At 45.0% G+C, this 18,902-nt stretch overlaps 1 protein-coding gene across 1 annotated transcript in view; it reads right to left on the bottom strand.

Moving 5' to 3' along the window:
* Nucleotides 1-700: 700 nt before the first annotated feature.
* The window catches only part of LOC311114677 (pleckstrin homology domain-containing family G member 1-like), a gene marked incomplete at its 5' end in the record, with an annotated part of 31,035 nt that continues 12,833 nt past the window's right edge, over nucleotides 701-18,902 (bottom strand). Inside the window, 13 exons of the mRNA XM_084189917.1 lie at nucleotides 701-4,209; nucleotides 4,624-6,511; nucleotides 6,702-6,824; nucleotides 7,014-7,205; nucleotides 7,396-7,454; nucleotides 7,588-7,680; nucleotides 7,793-7,826; nucleotides 13,372-13,458; nucleotides 13,826-13,921; nucleotides 14,058-14,240; nucleotides 15,031-15,162; nucleotides 17,050-17,200; nucleotides 18,669-18,715. Coding sequence (XP_084046043.1) covers nucleotides 3,182-4,209; nucleotides 4,624-6,511; nucleotides 6,702-6,824; nucleotides 7,014-7,205; nucleotides 7,396-7,454; nucleotides 7,588-7,680; nucleotides 7,793-7,826; nucleotides 13,372-13,458; nucleotides 13,826-13,921; nucleotides 14,058-14,240; nucleotides 15,031-15,162; nucleotides 17,050-17,200; nucleotides 18,669-18,715 — 4,113 coding nt within the window. The remainder of the gene's footprint in view (nucleotides 4,210-4,623; nucleotides 6,512-6,701; nucleotides 6,825-7,013; nucleotides 7,206-7,395; nucleotides 7,455-7,587; nucleotides 7,681-7,792; nucleotides 7,827-13,371; nucleotides 13,459-13,825; nucleotides 13,922-14,057; nucleotides 14,241-15,030; nucleotides 15,163-17,049; nucleotides 17,201-18,668; nucleotides 18,716-18,902) is intronic.

Here is an 18,902-nt window from a genome sequence, read left to right as displayed (position 1 = left end):
TAAAACCCTCATGAGGCAGTAGGCCCAATATAACCTGTTGTAATTTGAACAATCTGTACTTCTTTCAGCCAACTAGCCTTTCATTATTATTACTTATCCATTTTTTACTTAACATTTATTTTTCTTAAAACTGCATTGTTGGTTAAGGGCTTGTAAGTAAGCATTTCACTGTAAGGTCTACACCTGTTGTATTCATCGCATGTGGGAAATCCATTTTGATTTGGACCCTACCATGGCTCTGCATAGCCTATAGCATATTTATTTTACGCTAATAAGGTGAATTTATTGACTTATAAAAGGCCTAGCCAACATATAGACCCATTTGTTAACCAGAAGAGCAACTTGGCTGATAAACATTTTTGTCACTCAGGTCCAATTGGGTCTGGTCTAGATCCGGACCTGTTAGGGTACGGGTTGGGTCTAGGTCGAGTTGTCCTCAGGTCCATTCGGGTTCAGGTCTGATTGTTCTCGGCTCCGTTTGGGTCCGGGTCCCCATTAAAAAATATATATTGGGTCCATTCGGGTCAGTCTGATTGACCTTGGGTCCGTTCAGGGCCAGGTCCAACCTCTACTCTGAATAGCTCTCATGCAATCTTGTGTATGAATTTATCCATCATGTTTTTCAGTCATGGGTAGCTTACAAGTCAGTGATCAGTGATCAACAAACAAGTCACAAACCCCCCAAAACATTTTTAAGTATCTATTTTCTTTATTGCCTCAAATACATTTGTTTTCTTGAGGAATGGCAACTAGGCAGTTAAACAAATTACAGTACACTTAACTTAAACACTAAAGCATTATAAAGCATACAAGAATAACTTTCCTAAAATGTACATCTTTACAAAGTGTTCACAAATCAAATGTTAAAAAAAGAAAGAAAAAGTGCAAGAGTAAATTCAATTTCAATTAAGGTTGACAGTCCCCACCAGTGAAACACAAGAAACAAAATATACCATGAACAAAATAATCATACTTCATATTTTTAAGTTGTTTTGGATACATTAACGTTGCTATGAACAGTAGGCCATGATATTGTGCATTCCAACTTTTCATTTATGATTTTGATAAGAAAATATCATCAAACAGTGTATAAAGAAAAGCTAAAAAAATTTGTAACATTCACAGTAAACAAATTAACCAAATTTGATCCAAAGTCTCTCAAAATTAATCAAGAAGACAACGTTTTAATAAATACATTTTATTCTAATTTACAAACTGGGGTCAAGAATAGGGATTTTTTGTAGATAAGATATTGTAAGTGGGAGACATTGATGAGGTCAAACATGTATCCTCACTACTGAAACTGTGAAATGATGTCAGGTCAAAACAACAAATCAAGTTAATGTATGTGACAATCTATTAAAGAATCAGGATTATTGAATGATTAGGGGGGGGGGGGGGGGGGGGGATTTACATCAAATACAGTACTGCACTCATTTAACAAGCGCTCACCCTAACGCTGTCCTCCATGGTCCCTCTTAAAAACAATGTTTTTTTAATTGAATAAGATAAAATACCATTTTAGGTTCTTGAGATGAATTACGCCACTCAACCTACATAGTGTACGCAAAGGACTAATATATACTTATTAACATTTTCAGACACACAGATTCAAAATAAATAGATAACTCCTATCGCTGTTTATTGAAAATCTTTGAAATATCAACATACTTTTCTTTTTATTTGAAGATTATTCTGTTTAAAGAATGATCCCCTAGTTATGACAAAGCAGGTTGAGAAAACCCAATCATTATAGAAATACTGGTATAGGCTATCTACTGCTTGACGTCACCAAATCCAACGTAAAATATAGGTCGACTCATCTTAATGAACAGTATGTGTGGAGGCTCCATGCTTAAAAATGCATGTGGATCCTATTTTTTTTTTAAAAGTATTATTGCTGATAACCTGTCCATACCTAGCCTGTAATCCTGAGCTAATTGCTAATTCTTCAAGATGCTTGTACAGATTGTTAAATGAGTTGATACTGTATTGTACACAGTTAAAACACTACCACTGATGTTTAGTCACATAGGATCATCCCTTTGATAACGGGTAAGCTCAGCTATAGGAAGTTAAATAAACAAAACAACTTTTAAAAAGGAAGAGCTTTTCCGATACTCAAAGGTTGAAAACCTTGATAAGGGGGTTGTTTACTAGAATTAACTGGTGTTTAAAACAGCATATTACAGCAACATAACCCCAGCCAATGCCATTTCCTCATCAAGAGATGCTAGCAGTCTACAGCAGTCTACCAAATTACATTTTTGGGATGTCAGTGTTTTTGTTGAAGGGGGAAAGGGTTAGAATGAATGGATCTGTACAGTATATGGCATCATCATCATGTCACCGTGTAGCTCAGTTGGTAGAGCATGGCGCTTGCAATGCCAGGGTTGTGGGTTTGATTCCCACGGGGGGCCAGTATGAAAATAAAATAAAAAATTATGCACTCGCTCTGGATAAGAGCGTCTGCTAAATGACTAAAATGTAAAATCATTTCCAACATCTCTAAAAGATAACCTGTATGCTTCCCTTTGAACCTTAAGCCCATGCACTCTGAGCCCCTTGCCACACCCTGATGGACTCAGCAATATCATCCACAGTTTGCTAGAATGATAACTTTGACCGTTTCATAGTTCTTTTTCAACTTATCTAAAATATATATGGACGTCAATTTACTTGACATGGAAGGCTGTAAGGAAGTGCTGTGGTGGTGGAGTGCCTCTGTAGTACTAGTATGCTCCTGTACATGTATGATACCATGACTACTCAGATGCAGTATTTGGCATGTTGTTTTGTGATATGTTGAAATTTGAACATGTGACTTTGGCGAAGGTGCAGTATTGCACGTTGTGTGTGAAATGTAACTGTGAGCCAGGCAAAGATGCATATGACTATTTCATGTTGTCCTGAAGACTCTGACAAAGCTACAGACCTTTGTTGTGTGTAGTGTGTAATGTGTGTGTACAGTAGTGTGCTGAATTTAGCATTTAGTGTGTCATTCCTTGTTATAATAACTCTAGACGTGTTGTGTGTAGAAGGAAATCATGTCCTTTGTTGTCTTTTGTGTATACTGGACTGTTATTTGTTGTCATGATGAGACAGGCAAAGCTACAGAACTGCTTGCGCTACATACACTAGTATGTTCACATGGTGGTGTGTTAAGGGTAGTCAAGGCGACTCAGGCAAAGCTACTGGAGCTGAGGCATTGGAACTTCTCTCTGAGTGATTGGACAATGTTGGACTGGTTCTGCTGCGTCTGCTGCTCCGCCCACAGGTACTCCTGCAGACACTCCCGGTCCATCAGCCCACAGGAGGACCTCACCGGAGTGCAGGGCAGACTCTGGGTCTGGCTCTGGGCTGGTCCCCTGGAAATACCACCACCACCACCGCTGTTACGCTGCCTGGAGCAGTCCTGATCCTGCTTGCTCTCGTTCTCAGAGCGGATCTCTACGTAATCATCGTCGTCATCGTCGCCATTGTCCTTGAAGTTGGCCATGTAGTTCTGGGTGGCTGTGAGCACGCTCAGTGCGGAGGCGCGGTTCAGGACCACCACCTGCTGACTGTCCTGCAGGGTGAGGTCAGAGTGACCGTGACCGAAACTGGACCGCTCCGGGAGGCTGCTCTGCCGACCGGCCCGGACCAGACTGCTGGGGCCATGGAGTCTCTCTGAGGATCTCTGGACAGCAGTCGGACCACGCTTGGACCCAGCACGGTCATTCTCCTTCTCCTGCAGGTCGCCCAGTGAGCAGATAGACTGGCAGCGGCTGTAAGGAGGTGGTTTAGAGGAGGAGGAGGAAGATGAGGGGGAGTTAAAGGAGGTGTGTCGTTTAATATAACTGTACACATGCTCCTCTTTCTCGCTGGGGGCGGAGACACAAGAGCTCCACCGCTGGGTGGGTGGGGTCTCCGGAGAGGGAGGTAGGGTCTTTAGGGCGGGGATGGAGCAGGCAGGGGTGAACTTGCTCTTGGGGGTGGAGGATCGCATCTCTGACACAAAGCTGGTCAGCTCCCTGTTGCTGTAGGTTGAGTGGAGCCAGTCGTCTTCCAGCCCCAGGGAGGAGCAGGTCTCAGGCAGGGATTGGGAAGAGGGTAGCCCTGGGTGGGCATAGTGGGAGCCAGGAGGGCCCAGGTTGCTGGAGCCCTGACCTGGAGGGTCTTTAAACATCACCTGGTCATACAGCTGGGAGTACTCAGCTATCCTCGCGCCTGAAAGAGAGAGAGAGAGAGAGAGAAGGAGAGAGAAGGAGAGAGAGAAGGAGAGAGAGAAGGAGAGGGAGAAGGAGAGAGAGAGAAGGAGAGAGAGAAGGAGACGGAGAAGGAGAGGGAGAAGGAGAGAGAGAAGGAGAGGGAGAAGGAGAGAGAGAAGGAGAGGGAGAAGGAGAGGGAGAAGGAGAGAGAGAAGGAGAGGGAGAAAGAGAGGGAGAAGGAGAAGGAGAGGGAGAAGGAGAGGGAGAATGAGAGAGAGAAGGAGAGGGAGAAGGAGACAAAGAGGAAGAAGGGGACAATGAATGACAAAAAAAACACACTAGAATTGTTCAGTTATTTTATTCACAAAAAAATAGTTAGCTGTACATATCATAACTGTAAGGTATAAGCAACTACTGATTTTGTTTATGTTACCTATGGCAGCACCACCTTGCTTCTTCTCCTCCAAAATGGCTGCCAGGTCATTCTGCTTCTTTTCCAGGTCTTTCTGCTGCTTCTTCTCCTCTCTGTTACGTCCTCCTGACATGTCGCTGAGGTCCATGCTCTTCATGCGGAGCAGCTGGTTGGCCTTCTTGATCTTCTGGCTGTACTGGCGAGCCATCAGGAACACACGGTTCTTGGTCTTGTCCATGAGCTCCTGGGAGAAGCTGTCCACTGAGTCACCCAGAAGGAGAGAGGAGGAAGCCAAGGGGGAGTCCAAACCCAGCTCCCCAGGGAACAGGCTGTGGAGGTCCCTCTGGCTGAGTTCCCTTTGGGGCAGCTCCCCCAGCTCATCATCATCCTCCAGACGGAAGCTCCCACTGCTGAGGCGGGCCAGTTTGTTACGGATGCTCTTGACTGTCCCGGGAGGGGCGGGGTCTGGGATTGCCGGCAGGGGGAGGGACGGGGGAGTGAGGGGAGAGTGAGAGGGGTAATGTTCCTCGTCTTCAAAGGTACCCTCTCTGAGCAGCTCTGGGATGTTGAGGATGGGGATGGTGAATTGGTGAGGGGGGGTCACAGTGGGAGGGTTGGGATGGCGGGCTATGGGTCTCTTGGTAGGGGGGCTGCGTGTTTGGGGGCTGCGTGTTTGGGGGCTGGCTGTATGTGGGTTGTTCTTTTTGGGGCTACTCTTGACAGATGAGGTCTTGGAGGCCTCGCTGGTGCTCACGGGAAACGCAGCGGGAAGGCGTTCCACTTTCTTCTCATTCTTCTTGATGTAGTTTTCCAAATCGTTCCAGATCTCGTCCACCTGCTCCGACATCTGGTCGCCGGTGTGGGAACGTTGGGAGAATGTTTTCGAGGCAGATGAGGAGGAGTAGTGCGGTTCGGAGGTGCCGTGGACAGGATGAGAGTTATCCTCCATCCCTTCATCCTCTCCAAAATGGAGGCTTTCCTCGGACATGAAGCCCCCAAGTCCCTCACAGCCCATCAGGTCAGTCTCAGAGGCAGACTGCAACAGACTGTCCTTCTCCTGTGCCTTTTTGTCCCCGTCCCTGTCACCCTTCGCTGGGGGCTCCCTGAAGCAGATAGTGTCATATATGTTCTCCTCTTCCATGATCTTCAGCTCACACGTCCCAAATGGCGCCCCTTCCTGGGCGGTGGAGGAGCGGTTACTGTCAGACAAGCTGTCTGGCTCGATGAGAGGCTCTGTAATACCCCCTGTCACCCCGGTGTTTAGGGCCCCAGGAACCTGTGTGTCTCTAGGGGCCTCTCTCTGGGCCCCCCAACCCTCCTGCTCCCTCCTGATCAGCCCCATGCTCTTCAGGTCCTCATAGCTGATGTTATCGTAAACATTCTCAATGTCGTCTATCGTCAGCTGCTCGGCCGACGACGAAGCCGAGATGTCGTTGCTGGAGGATTCGGTGTGGATCATCCCTTCCTGGTTGTCATCCTGATCAGGGGGGCTCTGTCGGGCGCCAGTCTGTTTCTCCCCCACGCTGCTGGCTCTCCGCAGCACTCTGCTGTCCTCGGTGGATGGGGGGTCGATCTGCACTAAGGGCACCTGCTCCACATGCCAGCTGCACGGTCGCCCCTGGGTCCTGCTGGGAGATGACGTGACCTCTGACCTAACAGGAGGTGGTTCTGGCCCGCCGGGCTCGGTGGGGACAAACATCTGGTAGATGTCCTCGTCCTCCTCGTCGGGGTTCATGGTGCACTGGCGTGTGGGGAACATGGCTCTGCGGACGCGGTGGTCCGCCCAGATGTTCCCCACCGTCTGGGGGTCACTGTCTGGGACCAGCATGGAGGGGACGTGGGGTTCCGGAGGTTCCTCTGTCACACAGGGCGTCCTGAGGAGAGGAGGGTGGTGACCTTCCTTAGCCCTCTGGGTAGAAGGAGATTAGATTATTTTGTAAATGTGCAAATGTAGATATACTAGCTTGCACTGCTAACCAACGAGTGTGGTGAAAGTATTTTTTTGGGAACAAACACAGAACTTTATTAAATTACAGTTACAAGTCCTGTACACAATTATTCCTACTAGTCATTCTCATCACACTGTTAGGGTCAGTCACCTGTAGGTCTGAGGTGCTCATGTTGAAGGTCTTCCATTGGTTGAAGCTGCTGTCTATAGACGCCTGTTGGTTCAACCTCTTCCTGCTAGACTTCCCTGGGACTCGCAGTCTCTTTCCCCCACCCTGCAACACACAGTTAGAAAATCATGTAATGAATATGCCTTTATCGATCAAATCCCTTTATACCCGCAAAGGGGCTAGGGCAATGGGCTAGGGATGGAAATCAAATTTGGCAACTCTGATAAAAGTCAGTGCAGAGAAAGAGGTTCAATGGTTAAACTGGTGCATTGTGGGTAGGTAGGAGGGACTCACCAGGCCGCTGTCGTCCTCATCGTCGGCGTCCTGCTGATGTGGCTCCTCCCCATCCTCCCTGTCGCTATGGTCAAAATGGTCGCCTGGGTCCAGGGACTTCTGTGATTGGTTGACCAGGCTGTGGCTGCGGCCAATAGTGCCCAGAGCCAACTGGGACACAGGTGAGAGCAGGGTGGCACCCAGACTCATCCGCTACAGAGTGAGATTGATAAGCCAGGGAGTGTTAAATGTGTCCTTGAGTGAGAGTTAGGTGAGGGGTTTAGGATCCATTGCAAATATCACCTCAAACTATCTGAAACTATTATGGAGATATAACACTGTTTCTAACTGTAGCATTGCGTCACCATTCATATAAATGACTGAATTGTGGGATTAAGCTCACCTTTGAGCCATCTTCCTTGGCACCATGTTTAGCGTTCTTTAGTAACTTGGACAGAGGCTCTGAGGAGAGACAGATTGGACAGGACATCTCAGTCATAGAGGCAGAGAAACAGGCCCAGTCCATTGGCATCAGCACCGATAATTTACAGCACCTTGTTCCTGTCCCTGTCCCTGTACTTCCTATGTTCCTTACCTGACTTCCTGTGGACCCGTCGAGGGGAGGGGCCCTCCATGGTGTGGGGGCTCCTCTTGTCCCCGTCGGGACTGTAGTGGAACCCTGGGTGGTCTGGAGAGGACAGGAAAGAGGGAATGTTACAGACACTCAAATAAACACCCATAAACTTAATGATCTTATAATAGTCACAAGAGGCTTCAATCAATATCAAATGGATACTTACGCATAGCATCCATCTCCAAAATGGCCTGCTTGGCCTGAAAATCAAGAGAAAAAAACAAACAACAACCATTAAAGCAGGGTTCCCCAACTGGCGGCCCACGTGCCAAATTTGGCACGCGGGTGGTTTTATTTGGACCTCCAAGTTTTCTGAGCCAAATATTATTATTTTTTATGAAAAATCTAAAAATCATTGTTGGACTTAAAAGACTGTAAAAACACCAGGAAATCAGCTCCAAATGATTTTCATTTTGGAAATCTGCACTGAAATATTCCCACGCATAATAAAGAGACACGTAATCAAATACAAACGTAAGCAAGGTTTGAGCTAATTATGTTTTAGTCAAATATTATATCTGTTTTGGCTTCTTGCGATCAATTTGCAGTCTACACATTTTTTGTAGTTATATTCTGGCACCTGATGGGGAATATATGATCTATTATGCGCATTTGCTTACATTATTAAAAACTATGGAGGCCTTGACAACAGAAAGTTCCCAGAACCCTGCAACCACAATTGCCACATTGTCTTTAGACATGTCTCGTTTTATTGTCTGACACCTCACCCCCTGATACTGAGTTCGTGGGAAGACAGGATTAGGAAGAATACTTTGTTGTTGTTAGGGCAAGTTCAGGGTCAGGGGTAAACATCACACTATGGGAAGGGAGTGCTAGTATAAAACGCAGAGATTGTTTTAGACACTTTGCAAAACTTTTGAAGAGCTACATTTTGCTGTTGTCTTTGTATTGACTTCTGTCTGCAATTGCATTACTAAAGGTTTTTACATATATTTGGAAGTCGTTGTCTGTGTCATTTTCTTATCTAAAGTCTGTTTTAATAACAAGAATCAGCACTGTGCAAAGAATCATCAACATTTTGGCGAGCTTGCCAGGAGTGAGTGTCGACCCACTGTGCCACCAATTAATTACTTAAAAGTAAGAAGACGCCTCTTATATAACTAAAGTCTGTAATTTGAACAAAGCACTGTGTGGTTGATGACTCATTCTGACACGTAAGTGGCACCTCACTCACAGTACGCTGTTCATTTAAGAGACGAAACCTACATTGTGGTATATATTGATTTATTACAGAATGATTAATGGACGAACCTGTTGGAAACGGACACAGACCACCTGGGTGATAGTTAGAAATTCCTAGGTGTGGATATGATTTGTTGACTTGGTGATAGGATTTAAGGCAAATCCAAGTATAAAGCCAATGGTTATATGATTGAAGGCCTGTAATTGTGTACTCCGGAGTGATAGGACGGTAAACGAGAAGTTTGTCCTGGTTATTGATTGTGGGATGGTAAATGAGAAGTTTGTCCTGGTTATTGATTGTGGGACGGTAAACGAGAAGTTTGTCCTGGTTATTGATTGTGGGACGGTAAACGAGAAGTTTGTCCTGGTTATTGATTGAGGGACGGTAAACGAGAAGTTTGTCCCTGTGTAATACTTATTGAATGTATTGTGTTATCCTTTAACATGACTATTGATTAATGGCTGGATGGTGGGCTGAAAACTCTGGGTTATCTAGACACCTGTTTGAAGAAAGGGCATTTTCATTTGTGGAGTGGACTTTTAGTAACAATGGACACCAGGCTAGGTGTGCCGCATTAGATCTTGATTTATATGCTAAAACTGTTATAGAAACGAACGACTTTAGATATAGGTTGTCCTTGTCTGTTTTGAGTGGAACCTCTTTTGAAACTGTTTTAGGGCCATTTCCAAACGAGAATTTGCCTGAAGAAGTTAGAATAATAATTCAGACTAAACCTATAACTTCCCTAGTTCCTGTGTTTGTTGAGCCTTTTACCTTAGCCTGGTTGGCTAACGGCTGTAATAATGTTAAAATCTGTTCGCTTAGACTGCATTCAGTTTAAAATAATTTATCACCCTGTTTGTATAGGGATGGTGAGACATAAAACATAAAGCATTATACTGGTGTATACACTGTATTTCCACCTCACTGTTATCTTACCCCAAACTATTAATAGAGGTAGTACTAGGTAGATAGCGTTAGGCACCCACTGATATAGGAAATACATTTGCATATTAGCCCACATTACACGTAGGACGACCCCAATAAAAACTAGTAATCATGGCAGACAACTCAAAAGTTCCCTGTCACATGCCCTCGGGGCCAACCCCAATGAAGCCTGTTACCCCTGTTGAATATTTAACCAAACAATATCCAGCCCTCCAGAAAGATACTTTATGGATATTTAAGAAATGGAATGACTGGACAATTGCCCACGGGGAGTTTCAGTTCCCTAAAGATGGGTCTTTCGATAAAAATTGATTTAATGAAATGACAGTCCATCATTACTTTAAGACATGAAGGTCAGTCAATTTGGAACATTTCAAGAACTTTGAAAGTTTCTTCAAGTGCAGTCGCAAAAAACATTAAGCGCTATGATGAAACTGACTCTAATGAGGACTACCACAAGAATGGAAGACCCAGAGTTACCTCTGCTGCAGAGGATACGTTTATTAGAGTTACCAGCATCAGAAATTGCAGCCCAAATAAATGCTTCACATAGTTCAAGTGACACAAATCCCAACATCAACTGTTCAGAGGGGACTGTGTGAATCAGGCCTTCATGGTCAAATTGCTGCAAAGAAATCACTACTAAATGACACCAATAATAAGAAGAGACCTGTTTGGGCCAAGAAACACGAACAATGGACATTAGACTGGTGTAAATGTGTCCTTTGGGCTGGAATCCAAATTGGAGATTTTTGGTTCCAACTGCTGTGTCATTGTGGGACGCGGTGTGGGTGAACAGATGATCTCCTCATGTGTAGTTCCCACCGTAAAGCATGGAGGAGGAGGTGTTATGGTGTGGGGGTGCTTTGCTGGTGACACTGTCTGTGATTTATTTAGAATTCAAGGCACACTTAACCAGCATGGCTACCAGAGCATTCTGCAGTGATACTCCATCCCATCTGGTTTGGGCTTAGTGGGACTATCATTTGTTTTTCAACAGGACAATGACCCAACATACCTTCAGGCTTTGTAAGGGCTATTTGACCAAGAAGGAGAGTGATGGAGTGCTGCATCAGATGACCTGGCCTCCACAATCCCTTTGACCTCAACCCAATTGAGATGGTTTGGGATGAGTCGGACCGCAGAGTGAAGGAAAAGCAGCCAACAAGTGCTAAGCATATGTGGGAACTCCTTCAAGACTGTTGGAAAAGCATTCCAGGTGAAGCTGGTTGAGAGAATGCCAAGAGTGTGTAAAGCTATGATCAAGGCAAAGGGTGGCTATTTGAAGAATCTCAAATATAAAATATATTTTGATTTGTTTAACACTTTTTTGGTTACTACATGAATCCATATCTGTTATTTCATGGTTTTGATGTCTTCACTATTATTCTACAATGTAGAAAATATTAAAAATAAAGAAAAACCTTTGAATGAGTAGGTGTGTCCAAACTTTTGACTGGTACTGTATAAACGTGCAATTTTCACATATTATGATGTTGGGGTGGTGCTGGAGATGATGAATATAAAGTTGAATATTTTTTAAATGTTAATTTAAAGTGAACTCCATATTATGGAGTTCAGTAAGGCTATAATTGAGGTTGATATATGGGGCTTCCAGACACTAGATGGCGCCAGACAGTAGTCTTCACCAAACAGAACAGGACTACTTTACAAACATCAAGTTTAACAAGAGATCCCTTCAGTGGCGGCTCCTGAAAAAATTCTCAGGAGGGGCAATTTTTCTGATGATTTAGGTGACCTACACACATTTTAAAAAAGATATGTCCAGCAACAACATGAAGACAGGGGCAGCATATAAGTCAATACCAGAAGCATTTATTGACTGATCTGGGGAGATGGATTCCAGTTTCTGTGACAGATTATAAATAATCTCTGATGCCTTTGTTATATTAGCTTTTGGTTGAATGTACTGTCGTAGTAAATATATAATGTTATAGCTTGGTCTGACTAAAATCTTGTGCATGACCCATTTTGTGTTGGGCCTTTGTATTCAATACAATGAACAAGAGTCCTATCTTGTCAGCCTTGTCAGTAGGTGGCTAAGGATAACACCCACGCCATAGGTCTCTCAGTTCTTCCAACTCACGAGTTCTTGCCCTGAGGACACACACACACACACCCACACACACACACACACACACACACACACATCATCACTGATAAACACACACACACACACACACACACACACACACACACACATCATCACTGATAACAAACACACACACACACACACACACACACACTGATAACAAACACACACACACACACACACAAATCCTCTTCTCTTAGGCTGAACATCTGAAGACAGAGAACCCGACTCAGAGCCAATGCAACAGTGACACTAGCCTGGAGGTGACCTCGCCCAACTCATCAGGACCAATCAGAAGATCAGAACTACTACATTCAACCTACTTCATTTTATTGTATAAAATGTCAGCACACAATGTTTAGGGGCTCTTCTGATAAACTCCCTACGAGTTTGACGAACGGGTCCGTGCACGCGATTCCAGATATCTTTACCTCTGAATAAACTGCCTTATATTATACAATTATCCACCTTGTCCAAAAGTCTCTACTTGGTCTCCGTTCTCCAGTAAACTTGTTTTATCAACAATAGTAAGGTTCAATGACACAGAAAGCAGTTCAATGTCGGGGTACAGAGTCGCTCTCTTACCAGGATCGCGGTCCGCTCTGACCAGGGTGAAGCCGGCCGGCTCCACCTCTCTGTCCGGGACTCTGTCATCCAGCCAAGTCTCCCAGCTGTATTGGGATTCCGCTGCCAGCAGCGTTTTCATTATTTAGTCCGTTCGTAGCGGGTATGTACACGATCAACAAGATCAGTCCAAAACCGAAGATCAGTCCAAAGCAGAATGTTTGCAGAATGTTTGTAAACTAAGTCTACAAATTAAAAACATAAAATAACGCCACACTGCAGGTCGCAACATAGACGCTGCTAGCCGCCATTGTCTTAGTTACGTTCAACGTTACGTCACGTATGACGAAAGCGCGTAAGTGCATGCCCACAGACACCCATAGAGAATGTATTGAAAGCTTTGAAATGTGAAAAAAATAGATTTTACATGACAGGCTATGAGAGACTTCTGGGCGATTTTCAACCTGACTGAAATCGCCCAAAAAACGGGCGGGGCCATTTGAAGCACGACTTTAGCCTGATTTGACATTTAGTGGCTGGCAGATCAGACGTGAACACTGATAACTGCTGTTGCCGTGATATAATTGATTAGAAAAAAAATCCCTTCCTTTTCCCGTTTGGCAGTGCGTCGCCCATATCGCCCTATTGAACAAGCCGTCCCTGGATCCCTTTATTGTAATTACAATGAACACTCTCAGCGATTTCCTCCGGACAAAAGCATCATTTTCCATTTGCACCAGAGCCAAGAGGGAAGAGAGGGTGAGAGAGAGATAGAGAGGGAGGAGGAGGAGGAGATGAAGAAAGCGAGAGAGGGGTGATCGAGAAAGAAAGAGGGAGAGAGACCATTCTATTTCCTCCACTCATTGTTGTGTTTATGTTGTTAGTGAGCACACACATTGCTTGCTCCGTGTCTCACCTTGGCTGGGATTTTAGCCGGGTGGTTTTCAAGTATGAGTTTCTTCAGATGCAGGATCCACATGCGTTTGTCCTGCTGGGATTTGGCCTGGGGGCGGAGCACAACACAACAGAGAGGAGAGAAGAAGAGTGTCAGATTAAGGGAGAGACTTTAAACGGCATATAAGACTATTATCACAAACCCATAACAACAGTGGGATATGACCTTCTACTCATCTATGTGTTTGTTACATAAGACAGATTATGGCATTGTTTGAAGTCCGTTTCCAAAACACTCATGTTGAGAAACGACAAGCCCTCCTCATCCACCCTAAACAATTGAACATGTCTGGGCACTTAGGAGGTGGGCTTGGCAGGGCACAGGTATGATAATACAAGTTACTTGTACTCTATGCTGTACAATCGCCTGTGCAATGTGCTGTAGTTGGGGTTTGTGGGGTGTAGTTTTGCGTTACCTGTACGGTGTGCTGTAGTTTGGGGTTCTTGTAGTGGAACACACTGAAGCTGAGTGGCTCTTTTGGAATGACTTCCACCAACATCAGGTTACAACACTATAATGACATAGAGACATGGTTAGTATGATGTATGTCTCTCTTAGGGTAGAAGTATTATGGTACACCTTTTGGGAGATAGTTTTGGGAGATATTTTCTTCTGTCATATATTTTAGCGTTAGTGTTGTGACTGACCAGGATGTGGGCCTTGTAGGTGTAGGCCTCCTCACGTTTCTTGGTGACCAGCAGCAGTTTGTCGAACAGGAAGAGCGTGCGCTCGTTCTTGGCTCGTTGCAGACGGAACGTCCCCTCCAGAACCAGCTCCCCGTAGCCAATCAGATCAGGCCCCTTCCAGTTGGTCAGCAGACTCTGGATTTCCTGAGAGAGGGAGCGGGATATGGGGTGGAGGAGGAGAGGGGTTAGAGTGAATGAAAGCGAGAGGGAGAGGGATAGAGAGGGAGGAGGAGGAGAGGGGGAGCGTGAGTAAGAGAGGGATAGAGAGAGAGGAATAGGATGAGAGTGAGGTAAGTGAAACAGGTAAGAAAACAAGATTAGGACGGGAAAGGACAGAAGAGAAGGAGGAGAGAAGAGCCGAACGAGAGAAGAGAGGAAGGAGAGGAGCGAGAGAAAAAAGGACAGAGAGATTTAGACAGGTCAACTAAGCACTCTTTACCAGATCCTGAGTAAATACTTCCACACACATTCTTTCACTGACCATCTGCCGCAGCCAAAGGTGTGCTGTTTTTACTGCGACCATCTGATCATCCTCCCTCCCCATAGCTACACATTCCCTTTTTTCTGCCTGCTGTGTTATGCAAGGCCATCCTTAGCCCTGGAAATCAATGTATTGCATAACTTAGCGGAGACTGAGACCGATGCCGTCTCCCAAATGGCACGCTATTCCCTATATAGTGCACTACTTTTGACTGGGACCCATAGGGCTCTGACGAAAAGTAGTGCAATATGTAGGGAATAGGTGGCCATTTGGGAGGCAGCCTAGACTGGCGAAAGCGATGGGACACGATGGGAGGATCTGAGGACAAAACCCGAGTCCTGTATGTGGGCTCACACACACCTGTAATCTGACTGCATATGCAGGTGTGTGAGCATGTGTGCCTATGTGCATGTTTACATGTTTCAGCGTGTTAATTTGGAAGTGTTCATTTACCTGCAGCCTGACGGCGTGTTCATGTTTCCTTTTCATGTCGTTGATGTGCCAGGCCACTCTCTGCATGGTGTCTATGGCCTCCTGCACCACCTCATACGTCTCTGTATCCTTCTCCAGGTGGTTGGCTATCTCCTACAGGGGACAGGAAATACACCCGGGGTTAGAGTGGGTAATGTTATCGGCTAGATGCACGTTAGACTGGGTACCATCTGTTTCTGCAATAGCCAGCAATGTTGGCCTGGTCTTTCTTGGCAATAGGGTTAGCTAGTTCAAAAATAAACTGGTGGCTAACTGTACATACAGTACATTAGAACTAACTGTACACACACAAATGCAAGTTTTGGATGCAGTTCTGTGTGGGTTGAGTGTTAGGCTTACAGTGCATTCAGAAAGTATTCAGACCCCTTGACTTTTTCCACATTTTGTTACGTTACAGCCTTATTCTAAAATGGATAAAATGTTTTTTTCCCCCCTCATCAATCTACACACACTACCCCATAATGACGAAGCAAAAACTGTTTTGTATACATTTTTGCAAATGTACAAAAAATAAATAAAAATAAATATCACATTTACATTAGTATTCAATCTCAGTACTTTGTTGAAGTACCTTTGGCAGCGATTACAGCCTGGAGTCTTCTTGGGTATGACGCTACAAGCTTGGCACACCTGTATTTGGGGAGTTTCTCCCATTCTTCTCTGCAGATCCTCTCAAGCTCAGTCAGGTTGGATGGGGAGCGTCGCTGCACAGCGATTTTCAGGTCTCTCCAGAGATGTTAGATCGGGTTCAAGTCTGGGCTCTGGCAGGGCCACTCAAGGACATTCAGAGACTTGTCCCGAAGCCATTCCTATGTTGTCTTGGCTGTGTGCTTAGGGTCGTTGTCCTGTTGGAAGGTGAACCTTCGCCCCAGTCTGAGGTCCTGAGCTCTCTAGAGCAGGTTTTCATCAAGGATCTTTCTGTACTTTGCTCTGTTCAGCTTTCCCTCAATCCTGACTAGTCTCCCAGTCCCTACCGCTGAAAAACATCCCCACAGCATGATGCTGCCACCACCATGCTTCACCGTAGGGATGGTGCCAGGTTTCCTCCTGACGTGACGCTTGGCATTCAGGCCAAAGAGTTCAATCTTGGTTTCTCAGGGTTTGAGAGTCCTTTAGGTGCCTTTTGGCAAACTCCAAGCGGGCTGTCACGTGCCTTTTACTGAGGAGTGGCTCCCGTCTGGCCACTCTACCATAAAGGCCTGACTGGCGGAGTGCTGCAGAGATGCTTGTCCTTCTAGAAGGTTCTCCCATCTCCACAGAGGAACTCTGGAGCTCTGTCAGAGTGACCATCAGGTTCTTGGTCACCTCCCTGACCATGGCCCTTCTCCCCCGATTGCTCAATTTGGCCAGGAGGCCAGCTCTAGGAAAAGTCTTGGTGGTTCCAAACTTCTTCCATTTAAAAATGGTAGAGGCCACTGTGTTCTTGGGGACCTTCAATGCCGCAGAAATGTTTTGGTACCCTTCCCCAGATCTCTGTCTCGACACAAACCTGTCTCGGAGCTCTAGGGACAATTCCTTTGACCTCATGTCTTGGTTTTTGCTCTGACATGCACTGTCAACTGTGGGACCTTATATAGACAGGTGTGTGCCTTTCCAAATCATGTCCAATCAATTGAATTTACCACAGGTGGACTCCAATCAAGTTGTTGAAACATCTCAAGAATGATCAATGGAAACAGGATGCACCTGAGCTCAATTTCGAGTCTCATAGCAAAGGGTCTGAATACTTATGTAAACAAGGTATTTCTGTATTTTATTCGTAATACAATTGCTAAAATGTCTATAAACCTGTTTTCGCTTTGACATTATGGGGTATTGTGTGTGAAATTGAAAAAAATCTATTTTAGAATAAGGCTGACACGTTACAAAATGTGGAAAAAGTCAAGGGGTCTGAATATTTTTTGAATGCACTGTATGTGGGGCTTTGCTAGTGTGATGTAGGTGTCAGTGTGTGTGTGTAGGTATAGATGTGTTACTGACGTGTAACAGTAGGTGGTACTTGAGGATCCTCTGCACTGGCTTGAGCAGGTAGGAGCCCAGAGGCAGGGAGTGTCTCAAAGATTCCTGACGCTCCCGGAAAAACTTGGCCAATGCCTTATTCCTCATACACTCAGTCAACACAGCCACCGACCTGCAGAGGGAGAGAGGGAGGGAGAGAAGGAAAATCTGATATTAATCCTAGGAAACAATGACAGATATTGAAGCCCAATTAAAAGACAGAGTGACTGATCACGTAAGCACGCACACACACACGCACACACGTACGTACACACACACGCACACACAGTCCTTTCTGAGAGGACGGAGCAAGGTCAGGTCAAGGCCCATGTTAGACCAGAGTGTTTGTAAGTAGATGGACTTTCTATGCTGTGACCTACAGAAAAAGGAAAGGCCATATAGGAATAGATTTGAGTGTGTGTGTGTGTTTATATGAATGGGCTCTTGTAAGGACTTTTGAGACCCTCAACCACCCCCTCACACAGCTGGTGACCCTAGCCAAGGTCACACACAACTGACACATACGACCGACACACACAACCGACACACACACACACACACACACACACACACACACACACACACACACACACACACACACACACTTAGAATAGGAACCAAGGCTGCAGATGTATCTCAGTCATTCTGAGCTCTCAGTTCGGGTTTCACAGAGAGAACAATGTGAGGCCCGTGTAGAGCTGCACTATAATGTGGACACACACACACACACATACACAATATCTGTAACTACTCTATTAATCATCATTGATAATTTAATTAAACTAAATAATCTCTCCTCAGTAGCATGTAATGTGTGTGATTTATCACACTGCTGAAACAAAACACTTTAGACATGCCGCAGCCAAAGGTGTGCCGTTTTAACTGCGTCACAACCATTGTGAAACACTGCCTTCATTAGGTTTCATTGTGAAGAATTGCCTAATGTTTTTGGCCCCCAGACACACACACACACACACACACACACACACACACACACACACACACACACACACACACACACACACACACACACACACACACACACACACACACACACACACACACACACACACACACACACACACACACATACACACACACACACACACACACAGTGTCCTATAACAACAGGTCGTTCACACAAGGTGAAATAAAATATTAAAGTCGCTGAGTATGATAAGGTGATGGGGTATAATACCCATCTGTCAGAGTAGGGGCTGTAACTCTGTCAATAGGCTCCATATAAAATAAAAAAGGTAGTGGAAAGCGAGAGAGAGACCCTGGGGCATTAACTGGCAGTGAGGCATACAGTTAGACTCCTGTTGGCTGTATACCAAGGCTACACAGAGAGAGAGAGGCTGAGGTACTGTAGCTCTATACAGACAATACAGAGCTATATGACACTCTGGGAATCAAGAATGTGAAGGTGAGATTCACCTGTATGCAAACCCAGATCACATAAGGTAACAATGAGGATGCTTTTACATACGTTCGTACTACACAATAGACTTTCAAACACGCATGAACGTACACGCACAAAGATACAATGAAAGTGGGGCAAACTATTCGTGTTTAATGCAGCCATAGTTGGGGTTGCTTACCTTGGGTAATTGGTGCAATACTGAGTGTAAATGTGGAACTCTTCACTCTGGAAAAGAAAGATAAAAGAATTACATTCATGTTACATTAGCATTAGTCCTTGCAAGCATTCATACCAGTAGCAGAGAAACTATCATCTCTTGAACCAACCAAAATTCCTCTTTTGACTAGAGAATTTTAAAGACCTTGTAAAATGTGTGTGAACGGGAAAGAGTGAGAGTGAGTTTACATTTACA

Source organism: Coregonus lavaretus, assembly GCF_964263955.1.
Source record: "Coregonus lavaretus genome assembly, contig: HAP1_SCAFFOLD_950, whole genome shotgun sequence".
In the NCBI taxonomy this organism is placed as follows: domain Eukaryota; kingdom Metazoa; phylum Chordata; class Actinopteri; order Salmoniformes; family Salmonidae; genus Coregonus; species Coregonus lavaretus.
This window is presented reverse-complemented; position numbering and strand designations above follow the sequence as displayed.